General features: G+C 40.9%; 1 protein-coding gene across 5 annotated transcripts in view; it reads left to right on the forward strand.

Annotated features, from left to right (window-relative positions):
* GPD2 (glycerol-3-phosphate dehydrogenase 2) overlaps positions 1-12,320 on the forward strand; it is a 58,119-nt gene that overhangs the window by 29,732 nt on the left and 16,067 nt on the right. For all 5 annotated transcript variants that reach the window (XM_084523664.1, XM_084523668.1, XM_084523665.1 and 2 more), the window contains 2 exons: positions 9,953-10,117; positions 10,851-10,995. In XM_084523664.1, the coding sequence (XP_084379790.1) occupies positions 9,953-10,117; positions 10,851-10,995 (310 nt within the window). The remainder of the gene's footprint in view (positions 1-9,952; positions 10,118-10,850; positions 10,996-12,320) is intronic.

The following is a 12,320-nucleotide window of genomic DNA, read 5'->3' on the forward strand; positions in this document are numbered from 1 at the left end:
CGATTTCAAGATCATACGCAGAATTATTTTAAAGCATTTTAAATGGAAGAATTAATCTCCATTTAAATAATACATAGTTCATTATGTTAAAAACTAGGGAATACATTAATATAGAAACAAAACTGCCCAGACTATTTAAAGTGTTCAGATATTCTAAGTGGCACAAGTCTTCTATCTTTAGATGCTTGCAGACTTTTTTGTTTACATATTTTGTCTTTCAAGATGAGCCTTCAGGAATGTAAGGAAAATTTGTGCTCTTGAGTCAGTCATGAATTTAAGATTTCAGGGTTTTGTTGACTCTGCTCTTTGAATTTGCTGTTACTTTCTGAAAACAGGAATTAGCATATACTACTTCTGTCACTGTTTGGCCACATCAAGGTATTTGATTGCTTAATGTCTTGCTTTACAAATTTCCAGTATACTTACTGGAATGTAAGTAGCTGTTCTTTGTATTCATGCATTCTCGGTGCTTATTCTCTCCTGAAATATTTTAATATGAAGGTTATTTAAAGATAGAAAAGAGAAGCTTTGGCAGAGGATTTAGCTCTCCTTGTTTACAGCAAACCCCATGAGAAATCCTTCCTAGGCACACATCCGTGCACGCACACACATACACACACGGACACAAAAATCAATGCAAAAGAGTAGAGCATTCATTAAACTGTCAAAAATGGAATAAATGCTTTTTTTTTTATTTAGGATCTTGTAGCTATTTTCCTAGTATTTGTGTGTCCTGAATTATGAAATGTTATAGCTTTATAATTCATATTTGACAAATTAATATTTTGAGAATGTTATGAGCTGTAATAGGGGTATTACCCTATTACAGATGCAGACAACTGTATGACTTTTTTTTTTTCCTTCCCTGGATACAGAAACTCTCTGACAGTTTGTCACTAAAAAGATTTTTCTATAGGTGAAATACACCACTAACCATATTTCTTGGTATTTCAAAATTGAAACTAGATGAATGAGAGAAGCCTTGCAGGCACACTAACTGTAGGTACAACCTGGAAAAGACTCGGTATTCTCCATATCCAGTTACTTTCAAATACATTTTGTCCCATGTTATATATAATAGAGTTGTATGTGAAATCCTGAAGAAAATCAGCAGCCTGCTATGAGAAAGCCTGTAAAGCTAATACTGGCTGCCTCTAGTGGAATACATGCAAAATGAAATGCAAGTCTTTGGCTGAACCTATAGAAGCAATGGTATTTTTCTTTACTGACGTTAGTATAAATATTAGTGGGGAAGGTAATCTGTCATAAATGGTACTTCTGAATTCTCTGATAAAATCAGCTGGGTCTCTGTTTACTTGCCTTGCATCTCCGTGCAAGGTGACTTGAATCATGTAGTGCTTTATCCATCAGAGCCCGTTCTATCCTTTTCAAAAGGAATAAAATCAATAGCTTAAAATGGCTCGCATCTTTAACCCAGTTTTCCTCTGTCAAAAGGTACAGCTGTACCTACAGGAGCGGTATTTTGCTCACAACAAAAGGCTGAGCATTCCAGAGCACTTTTTTTTTTTCCGGAGGCGTCGTTCCCAAAAGCATGCAGATGATAACTGCATCTCCTGCTGTACCTGTAACAATTTAATTGTGTAAGTCAGCCCAGTCAAGCATCCCCAGCTCATGACTGGGAGACATGAAATTCATTGTCATTATTGTCCCTGTCATTTTGGATCATTATATCCCGCTGCAGAATTTTCCTCACTCCAGTGCTTTCTTACCTCCAGGAACCAGGGATTATGGCTGAGGTTGGGGTGGGGGCAGGACTGTGAACTACATTTACCTCAGGGGAGCCACAGATTAAATTGGCTTTGCTCTCTGACTTGCTGGATTCATCTGTTTGTACGCTGTGGGTTTAAGGTTGGAAGTGATGAATATTCTAGTGAATTCTATGCCTCTGTTTTTTTCTTTTTTTTTTTAATACTCGTATAAGCGAAGGATGATTTCTGCGTCCCTTAAGAAGTGAACGGGGAATAATTCTTCAGATCATCTTACCTAAAAGATTTAGGATTATTCCTGAGCAAAATGACATTATTTGCACATTGTGCCACAAACACCTTAGTATTCCCCAGTGTGCTGGGGCTTTTAGAGGGAAGACTCCGTCGAAGCATGTAACTCTGCTGTAATTTATGTGTGCGTTTTATGTGAACTTAATAGTAGGTCGTTAGTTAACATGTACTCTGTTCCGTACTGTAGCTAGGATTATAGGTATGTTGAGGGAAAGTGGACGGTGTGGTTCCCGTGATGCTGCACCTCGTGTGAGACATTCTGCGTGTGGATGTTTCCGTCCCGCTGAGGAGAAGGAGCCAGCCCAGGCTGCTGGGGGGCACGGGGCCTGCTCTTGCCCTGGCTTGGAGGGTTATGAGGAGGGTTATGAGGCCACGAGCAAGCTGTCTGCACATGGGGCAGTGCACCATTCAGTGCTCCTCATCCTCGTGCTGGTGGCACTTTGTGTAGGCCAAAGGCACCTGGGCCTGTGGGGGCAGTGGGGCAGCCATAGGTGCTCCTTGCCTCATGACTGCCCTGCATATGTCGGCCCAGCCCCATGGCGCACTGCAGGCCCTGTCCCCACAGTTTGGGGTCTTCTCGACTTCCCGTTCACTTGAAAGGGAAGGTTTCTCTTGGGTCGTACAGCAGTGGTTGTCGTCTGTCCTTTGAAAACAGCATGTGCATAACCAGCTAATTAGTCCAGAGTTGGTTCATGCCTAAAATATAGCTACTGTGGTGAGCAAAGTAGAAGTTGCCTCTAGTTTAGGCTTGCCTCCACCCGAAGCTGTTAGCTGGTGCAGCGCAAGGCCCTAGCTGGGTGTCGCACCGTGTGGGCAGGCAGCACGCTGTGCTGGCATCGTGGCGCTCCTGCCCGGCACGGTGGCGTGGCTGCAGCAGACCTGCCCTGACGGTTGTTCGCTGTGACACTTTAGCACAGTTTCCACAAACTGACAGTGACAATGTTTAGTTTCATTTTAACACTGTGCTTTTACTTACACTGACACTGCAATATGATTGCAGTGACAAGTTGAAGGCTGATACAAAAGAAGTGGGAAAGAACATAATCAGAAAGCAGTAGCACAGAACAACAGTTTCAAATTTTCTCTTGCCTAGTGCGCCTGGTACCGTGCCGTGTTTTTTTTTTATGCTGATACCTTTAGTTTCAATTCAAGTTTTAGCTTCTGTACCATACCATGATAGTACAGTTGAATAGGTGAATGTTCTCAGGGTGTTGTCTTGTGATTTTTATTTTTAAAGCTTTTATGGACCTTCTGTTCTTATGTATTCCATTGTTTATAGCTGTACATCAGTTGGAATGTGTTGTAGTTTCATTTTCTAACCTTCATTGTGATCCTGTTTTGTTTTTATCCATATATGCAATTTTCTTGGTTACAGCTTTCTTCGTTCCTTTAAATTTGCCTTATGAAAATCTTGAATTTTATTCTTCTGAGTTTGTCTTGTGAAATAATGCTTATAGCCCACCTTGGGTGGTCTTTGCTGTGCACTCTCAGGCTGGGTGTTAAGGTTTAGTAAAGGTAGCCTTAGTGTAAAGGTAGCCTTCATTAGTGAATGGGCATTCTGTCGTCTTGCCTCTGAGGAGGGGAACCCAGCAGTCAGGTGCTGATAGTTCCTTCTATTTCTCCCTCACTCATAGGATTGAGGAAGGTTTTTTTTTTTTTTTTATTGTTTAAGTTGGTACTAAATGGGGGAAGCAAGAACTTACTTAAGTGACTGTTACTGTAGTATTTAAAAATTTGATACAAATCTGAATTTGAATCTGTTTGAATAAATTTACCTGTGCAAATGCCAAACACAAGGCTTTCCTTTTCATTAATGCTGCTGTGAAGTTAGAGCTCACAAATGTATGCATCTTTGGTTAGATCTTAAATAATTAAAATAATGTCACGCATCTTTTTTTCCTCCAGTGCAAAATACATAGCTAGATGTGTATCATCTTTCTTACTTGGTTAGGACATATTTCAGCAGCATGGATAACTAACTGGAAAGCAGAATAAAAATTGTACATGATTTGTGTAAGAAGTATTAGCAGTCTGGCATGATATTGCTGTGTTAGATGTGGGTGTTGATGGAACTGATTTAACTGAGTCAGAACGCTCTTCCCTCTGAAGCAGTCCAAGAACAAATGCATGCATGCTATGTATGCTAGAAAGTCTGTTAGTTTTTGGTGAACGTTTGACCTGGCTTAAGTTTCTTGTGATTCAGAGTTGAGAAATATTTTGGATCTGAGGGCATTTTTAATTACTTGAGTCATGGGTTAAATTTGATGTTAACATATCAACTTATTCTACGTAGTTTTGGTGAAAAGAATTTACTGTGTTCTTTCTGAAAGAAGTCTGGAACAATCTTTGAGTCATTCCAGCTGATTCACAATGCCTAAACTTGGAAATAACTGGTTTCAGTATCCACAACAGATGTTGAGTTCCTGTTTTAATGCTTGTAATAAAAATGTTCATGTAATTAAGCACTTTCTATTTAAGAATTGGTGGATGCAAGCAGCTCTGATATCTTAGTTATGTACATTGATCTATAATTATAAATCAGCCTTAAGTTTAGTAAGGTTTTGATAAGACTTTTATATATACAAAAAAAAAAGCACTCTTATGCACATAAAACATGTTTGATTTCATGCACTGTTTTCTTTCCTGTATGAATGCAGTTACCTCATGCAATGTTGATGTAGGAGTGTAATGTATAGGAACATAAGTATGCTTTTCAAATGGTTTTTAGAACATCAGTGCGTTGAGGTACAATGGATACTAATGTTTTGATGATCCAGCAATATCCCATCTTGATATAGATGATGTTTTTTGGATATGTTCCAAATCCAGGGGGCTACCCTGGATTTGCAGGTTAAGTATTTTAAGTAAGTGGAGCTCAGTGATAACAGTAGGGGAGTAACATGCAAGCATTTAGCTTGCTATTATCCCAGAAGGTTTTTAAAAGAACAGAACACAAACAACATCTTTATGTGGAGATACAAAGTTGTGGCTATACTGTGGTCTCAGTTCTCTCATGCAAATATTTCTTTTAATGTCTTTTTCCTTTCTAAAGAAGCCTGGTAGGTGCTTCTATGGTAAGATGTGTCCTCTTGAAAAACTTCATCAGGATTGTCATGTAACTTCTTGCATGGCTAATTTCCAACTCTGTATTAAGCTTGACATCCACAGCAATAACTAGATATGCCTAAATAGAGAAGACTAAATTGAGAAAAGGTGAGAAGGCTTTCATGTCCCTTGCAGGGACTAGCCTGTTCCTTAAACCAAGAAGTTTGGTTTCTACTGCAACAGCATTGTTGTAGTATGTCTTTTTGCAAAGCGTGTTTGGGGCAGTTGTTGCAGCGTCTGTGCGTTTACATCAATAAATGTCATGCAGCAGCTCTATTCAATAACAAAATGTTGGTTCTTAGCTTAAAAAAAAGTTAGTATGAATAAAATGTTACTGGTAGGATTAATAGAGGTTCCAGCCTCCCAGTCACTGGCTACTGAGTGTTTATTTTCAACTGAATAGAGTTGCAGAGGAGAGAGCAGGAGCTGATATAAAAGTAATAGGTGTCAGAGTGACACAGTACAGAATATACCAGAACTACCGGAATGCCTTATTAATGTGGTGGTTTTCACACAATACGACTGAATCAGTCATAGACAAATTTCTACAGTCTGTGGGCTTTGTTACCACTACTGGCTGTGGTTCAGCACTGATAAAAATAAAATTGAATGTACACTATGTGCACCCTGTAGGAGGATTCTTTCAGTGCCAACGGAAGCATTGTCTGTTCTTATTTGAAGAAATACAGCATTTGCTACGAAGGAATGAAAATAGAAATTTCCTAAATTACTGAAAAATTATAAACCAAATGGCATCACTGTTGATCTTAAAATTATGTGGAACACATTGACGAAATGTCTTCAGGCACTAAATGTCTTCAACAGTGTGCCTTCTAAGAGTAAGGTGTTTTCCTTTTTTAAGAGGATTCGGTGTCACTTTGATGAAAGCAGTTAGGCCAGAGTTTTGGTAACAGCAATGTGGGCTACCCTCAGCAAAAATTGTGGTAAGTTAACTTTTGTTATACAATGAGCAGATGACAATAGTAAATAACGAGAAAGGCGGTTCTTTCACTTTTTCCTAGTAGAAGTAATTCAGTGGATTTAAGCACACTCTTATTTTTGAGCGATACCTCGGGAGGAGTTATGAAGAAAATTTGGCATGTTCCAGTGGTTGGCTCTTAGATCTTTGTTCCAAAGATGCTGAAGTGTGGCTGCCATTTGCATCACCTTGAGGTGCATCCAGCTGACCACAACTGGCAGGAATACAGCAAAGTGCCTATAAAATGAGCCCTCGAGCAGCAGGACTGGGACAGCACTCACCTGTCTGGGGCAGGGTGTCTGCAAACACCTGTTGGTGGTGCATCTCGTAATTATAAATTCACTGTATCACCCTTAGGTTAGTTACGAGATCTTCGGCAGCTAACTTACTACGAAAAAGAATCCCAAACTAATTGGCCATAGCTGTTCGGTTGTTATAAAACAACTTCTTGTTTTATCACATTTGGAAGAAACACATGGTTTAATAGAAAGGTGGGCAAGGGGAATTAATTGTCTTCTGTTATGCTTTGGAGCACCAGTGACTGATAATGAAGGACAATGGATACAAAGCTGTCCTAAGTAGATAATACAGAACCTCGCACAGGAGCCGTTGGTTACCTTGCTGTTTATCACACAACTATAACAACTATACCTTGAGTTTCCTGGTCACTTTCTGAACATGGTAAAAGCTCTAGTGTCAAGAAAACTTTCTCCAGAACAGGCATGTAAAGCTAAGCTTAGAGGCTTTTATCTTAGTTCTGGAGGACCTGAATCTTTGGCATTTAACTAAAAAATAAAAAGTTTTTTAAAAAACAAAGATTGAGATGCAGAATTTTTGCTTTTCTTTTTGTCCTCTCTCTCTCTCTCTCTCTCTCTCTAGAGTGGTAGGGATCATTGAAGTACCAGAACACATTCCAGCCTGTTTGGAACTGGGAATGATTACTATTTCAAACCTAGCTGTTTTCAGTCATGCTATTTTACTTTAATCAGTGGAAAAATGTTTTGTCAACCGTGACTAGCTGGTTTGCATGGAGGAACAGCAACCACTTCAGATGTCAAGAAAAAGATAACTCTGTCGGAAGTACAGGGTTTTAATGTCACTGCCTGGGGGGAAAATGTGTGTGCATGGGAGTTGAAGGGCCCTTTTTAAAAAAAAAAAAAAAAAAAAAAAAAAAGACCAAAACCCCTCCAAAACAACAACAGAAAAATGCTCCTGAGTAGAAAAACGATTGTACTGTGACCCCATCCTACTAAACTGTTGAGGTATTGTTCTCCACAGATGATATACTTCTGAGCTGGTTAAGTCACTCCTCACTGCTTTCAAATCTAGACCCCCACAGATCTCTGCCACGTGTACCCTGAAGTATCCAGGACTCCACACCATAGGTTACCTCGGTCTGAAGCCAGCTGGTTTTTCTAGGTGTGTAGTTAATCAGAAACTGGTTATTTCTCAGTCCTCTTCCTGCAAATACATTACATTGGCACTCAGAGTTCCTTCTGGACAGCTGAGAATTGAATAATAGCAAGGGGCTCCTTGCATCAGAATAATGATGAGGGGAAAATGGATGAGAAGCATGCAAATGCTACCTTGAAGAGAGTGGTCCAAATTGTGAAATGCACTGAGCATAATATCCTTAGCTCACTCTGACTCTGAGAATTAGGAGTTTGGACAAAATGCTGTGTAACTCCTAGATTTTAGGCTTAACAAGTAATTATTAATTATTAATTGCTTGTTCTTTTTTTGAAATTACACCTATTTTCACATTATTTATTCTGCTGAGTGGCTTCTCCAGATTGCCTTTGGTCTGGACAAACAAGTCGTGGAACTGCAAAGAGGCAAGCTTGCAGAAACTTGAACAGTAAGACTTGCCACAGACTACTAAAACCGCTACAAGCTGTTGCTGTAGCTTGTGCTGCTGTGGGGTGAATCCGCACCCTGCGGAAAACCTGTTTGTAGCAGCTACCAGCTTAGGTACTGATGGCAAGAACAAATTGATGAAGGTTCAGAAAGTAACTGAGGAAGCCTTCTTGGTCCTAAGTCCCTTCTAAAATAAAAGAATAAACTCTGCTGCATGAAACAGGGCCTTCAGGGTTTCATTCGTACATAGATGGCACTCTTCTTCTAGGGTAGTGTTTCTGTTGAGCTGGATTTCTTGCTCTGTGCTGCCACGAGCTGCAGCATCCCATAGGCCAGGCAGCCCCCAAATCAAGCACCAGAGTGAAGAGGGATGTTTCCAGATCACTGCACTTCTGAAAGCCTCTGACCCTGGGCTAGAAGAGTTTTCTGGATGCGCTGTGTTCTGCTGTACTGTAACACAGCTTCTTGCTGTTCTTTGTCTCTCTTTCATCTAGTGCTCTGCTCCCTTTGTGTATGAGACTGTACCTTCTCCACCCTTCATTAAAACGCAAAGTTTTGAGAGACCTCATAAGGTCACTTCATCCCTTCCCTGACACTGCTGCAGCATAAATGTTGATGCATTTGTTTAATGATTTGCCTGCCACTTCTGACAGATGGCTGTTTAGTCTTATACATCTGCTGTGATGGAGCATCTGCAACTTTCCTTGACATCTCGCTAAGCTGTTTTGCTGTTCTTTTCTGCAGTTTATTCTGGGCATTGTTTGCGGCGCTGAATTGGAGTTACTGTTTGTTTCTTCATCGGTGCTTTATCATATTACTGTTTCTGTTCACTTCGCATAACTTTTCTTGTGATTGAAGACTGATGGTGCTGTACCGTCTGCACTGGGTTAGAATGAGAAGTTTGGAGAGGGGAGGTGGCACCTTCGAGGCCATTGATCCCATCTTTATAACTTTGCCCTTTTAGTTACAAGCAGATTATTTGCACGGTGGTTCAAGATGCACAGGCAGAATCAGAAGGACCAAACTTTGCATAAACCATTTGTACTAAACATTTGGAATGCTGGCAACATAAATCAACAACAATATCTATTACAAATTCATCACTTTACCAGTATTATCTTTGATAGAACTGGTCCAAACATGTGGGTAAGTGAACCATGTCTCAGGAAGCTTAGCCCTTCTGTAAATTAATTATTCAGGACACACAGAACCTGGCCCCTTTAATGTATAGTAATTCTTTCTAGCCAGCATCCTGGACTTTAACTTCAGTGGCAATAATAAATAGGAAAAGTCTCAGGTGAAGCCAGTATTTTAAAGTAATTAATCATCTTCCCCTCACGGTCCCTCCGCCTCACTCTTGGTTTTCTTTAACGAGGAAATTTCAGTAATAAATCTTTAATGATATATGTTAAGAATTCTTCATTAGTTCTTGTCTGCTTATTTCTTTTTGATGGTTCTATGTTGTATGTTGGGAAGTTAAAATGCATATGAAACTCTAAGTTACAGAAAACTAACTTAGCACAGTCTGAGAGACTGCTTCTTGGGTTGTGCATGTAGTCTGGTACAACTTCCAGTGGGAATTGTTGATTAGTAGTAGTGGGACTGTCAAACAAATACGTGGGTTTGGCACCAGAATTACAGCATGGTCACACACAGAAGGGTAAAAAAGTGATTTGCCTGCTCCTAAATTGGGGGTGAAAGTACTAATTCTCAGTCTGATAACGTGCAGGGGTGCAGGATGTTAAGCGGTCCCCACTGCTGGCAGTGCCTGTGGGGGAGGAAGGCGAGGGCCGTGCTGGCTGTGCCGCGGTGGGATGCCCCGGTCCGCACGGAGGATGGATCTGTAAATAATTCCTGTGAGGCGTGAGCAGCCATCACGCCTATTCAATGTGACAGGGACAGATGTGACAGATCGGTTCTGACACACTTCCGCGCCACAAGTCCGTGGCTGGAGGTGACTCGTGTCCTTCCCCCGGCCCCGTCCCCGCTGCAGGACAGCACAACGACGCGCGGATGAACCTCGCCATCGCCCTCACTGCTGCCAGGTACGGCGCTGCCACCGCCAATTACGCTGAAGTGCTGCGCTTGCTCAAGACGACGGACCCGGGCACCGGGAAGGAGCGCGTGTGCGGGGCACGCTGCAGGGACGTCCTCACAGGTGTGTGTGTCGTGGTGCTGCTGGCGGAGGTGTGGGACCGAGGGCTGGGTGCCCCGTGCCCGCTGTGCGCCCTTGGTGCTGCGCAGCTGGTGAACACCACGGTGCTCTCCAGCAGGCATCACTGTGCTTTAGCTGCTAGGAAAGGGCACTCTTAAGGGAGTGTGCTCCTCGTTAAGGAAACAGAAGTCATAAAACAAAGAGCAATGGGAAAGGCTGTTGGTAAATATCAATGAACTGACAAAGGAGCCATCTTCCCAGAGTGCAGTGGCATAGCATTAGTGTCAATCATCTTTAACTTCTGTCAGATTTTTCACTCAAATCCCAGTGTTTTGGCAGGGTAGACTGAGCTTTACATCCAAACCCTTCTGTCAAGCAAAGATGATATTGTAAAATGCTGTGTTGTACAGTAATAATACCATTTACTGAGTCTATGGGTTGAGACTGAAATCTCTCGTCTGGGAGGCAGATTTCAGCTCAACTTCTACCCTGTCTCCTACCCTGCCTTTGCAGACAAAACAGAATTTTACTGCAAAAGGTTTTCTTTCAAATCTGGTATTAAATAAAAACTTTGTTAATATTCTAAAAAAAAAAAATATTCCAAAACAATTCCAGCTGTTCAGACAAAGACAATATACTTTACAGTAGGTTAGGTTCATAGGCAGATTAATAATACAGAGTGTCAGTGGGCAGGAAAACAAATGGTGCACATGATTGATGCTGTTTTCTTTCACAGGGCAGGAATTTGATGTCAAAGCCAAATGTGTTATCAATGCTACAGGACCTTTCACAGACTCTGTGCGCAAAATGGATGATCAAGAAGTACCAAACATCTGTCAGCCAAGTGCAGGCGTGCATATTGTGATGCCTGGTTATTACAGGTAACGATATTCAAAACCTAACCCATTTGTAACAATCTCTGCTGGTGTCTGTAATAAACAAGCTTGTGGAGACGCAGTTGTGGTTTTTATGGTAGACTGGAATGCTTTTTTCTCCTTCCTTTTTTTTTTTTTTTTTTCCTTTAAGAGAAGGTTCTGGCACTATGCCTATTAACATACCAATTTTATCTAGTGAAAAAAGACTGAAGTCTTACAGTTTGTAGTTGAAGCTTACCAGGGCAGACGTGCTGTTGAAGCAGAAGGACATCTAGGCAGAGTATATGCCACAGACTTGTGAAAGGAAGCTTTTCTAATAATGGGTGGGTTGAGCGTACTGACTGCTTGTTCACCACCCCCCTCAGAAAACAAGTGTATGAAGCCTTCCAGAGAGGTTGCCACCTTCATGCAAAATTTTCTTTCCTATTTGTTATCAGACACTCTAGGCAATGTAATCAGTAAACAGTACATCTGCTGTTACTCTGCCACTAGTATTAGTCTATATCGACTCTACTCATAGTAAATATGAGTGCAGCCTGTATGCAGCATAGTGTGTAGTGCAAAGTAGCATTAAACTGTACATGGGTGCCGGCCCTCCCATGGCTGTTTTGGTGAAAAGAACCTGTATTCCTCCACTGACCTTGTTACAGAAGAGGTTCCTGTGGTACTCCATGCCACATACATGTACATGTAAGCCTTTTCAGTTGAAGCTCAAATAATACCTTTGGTTCCTGAAGTCATTAGTTTCCTATTGGCAATTTATGCTTATAGACTTCAATCAGTTCTGTTGATAGTGCACTGAAAATGGTGCCTACCATACGATCATTGCCCTCCTCTGTGAATACCAAATTAGATTTCCAGCGTACAAAATATTGTTGTCTAAGTTGTGCCAATAGGACGTAACAATACACTATAAAACTGAGGCATTTTTGGCCTTGTATATAATTATTCTTGTAGTCTCTTGTGTCTTTGCACATGAAAACCAGGAAATGACCTGATAGTTGCTTTAAAGCATTAGCAGTGACAATAAATAGCTTGTAATCGTAGCTTCTTCGTATACTATGACAAGCATATGTACAATTACATGCTTTTAGTGTAGGGCTACAAAGTCAGTTTTTAAACTTTGAATCACTTTGTAGGTTCAAAGTCAAAGATTGCTTGGTATGCATGAGAGCTCTAATTTATGTATTTTGTAATTACCTAATAATTGTAATTAGTAACGTAGAGAATTCTTGTTCTCCTTGTTCCCCTGTGTATGTCAGCATGTGGGCATTACTTTTCTTGTAAAATAGTATCTGCCCACATACTGCCTCCGCAGTACAGCTGATGAA

This window comes from Aythya ferina, assembly GCF_964211825.1.
Source record: "Aythya ferina genome assembly, chromosome: 6".
NCBI classification, from domain to species: domain Eukaryota; kingdom Metazoa; phylum Chordata; class Aves; order Anseriformes; family Anatidae; genus Aythya; species Aythya ferina.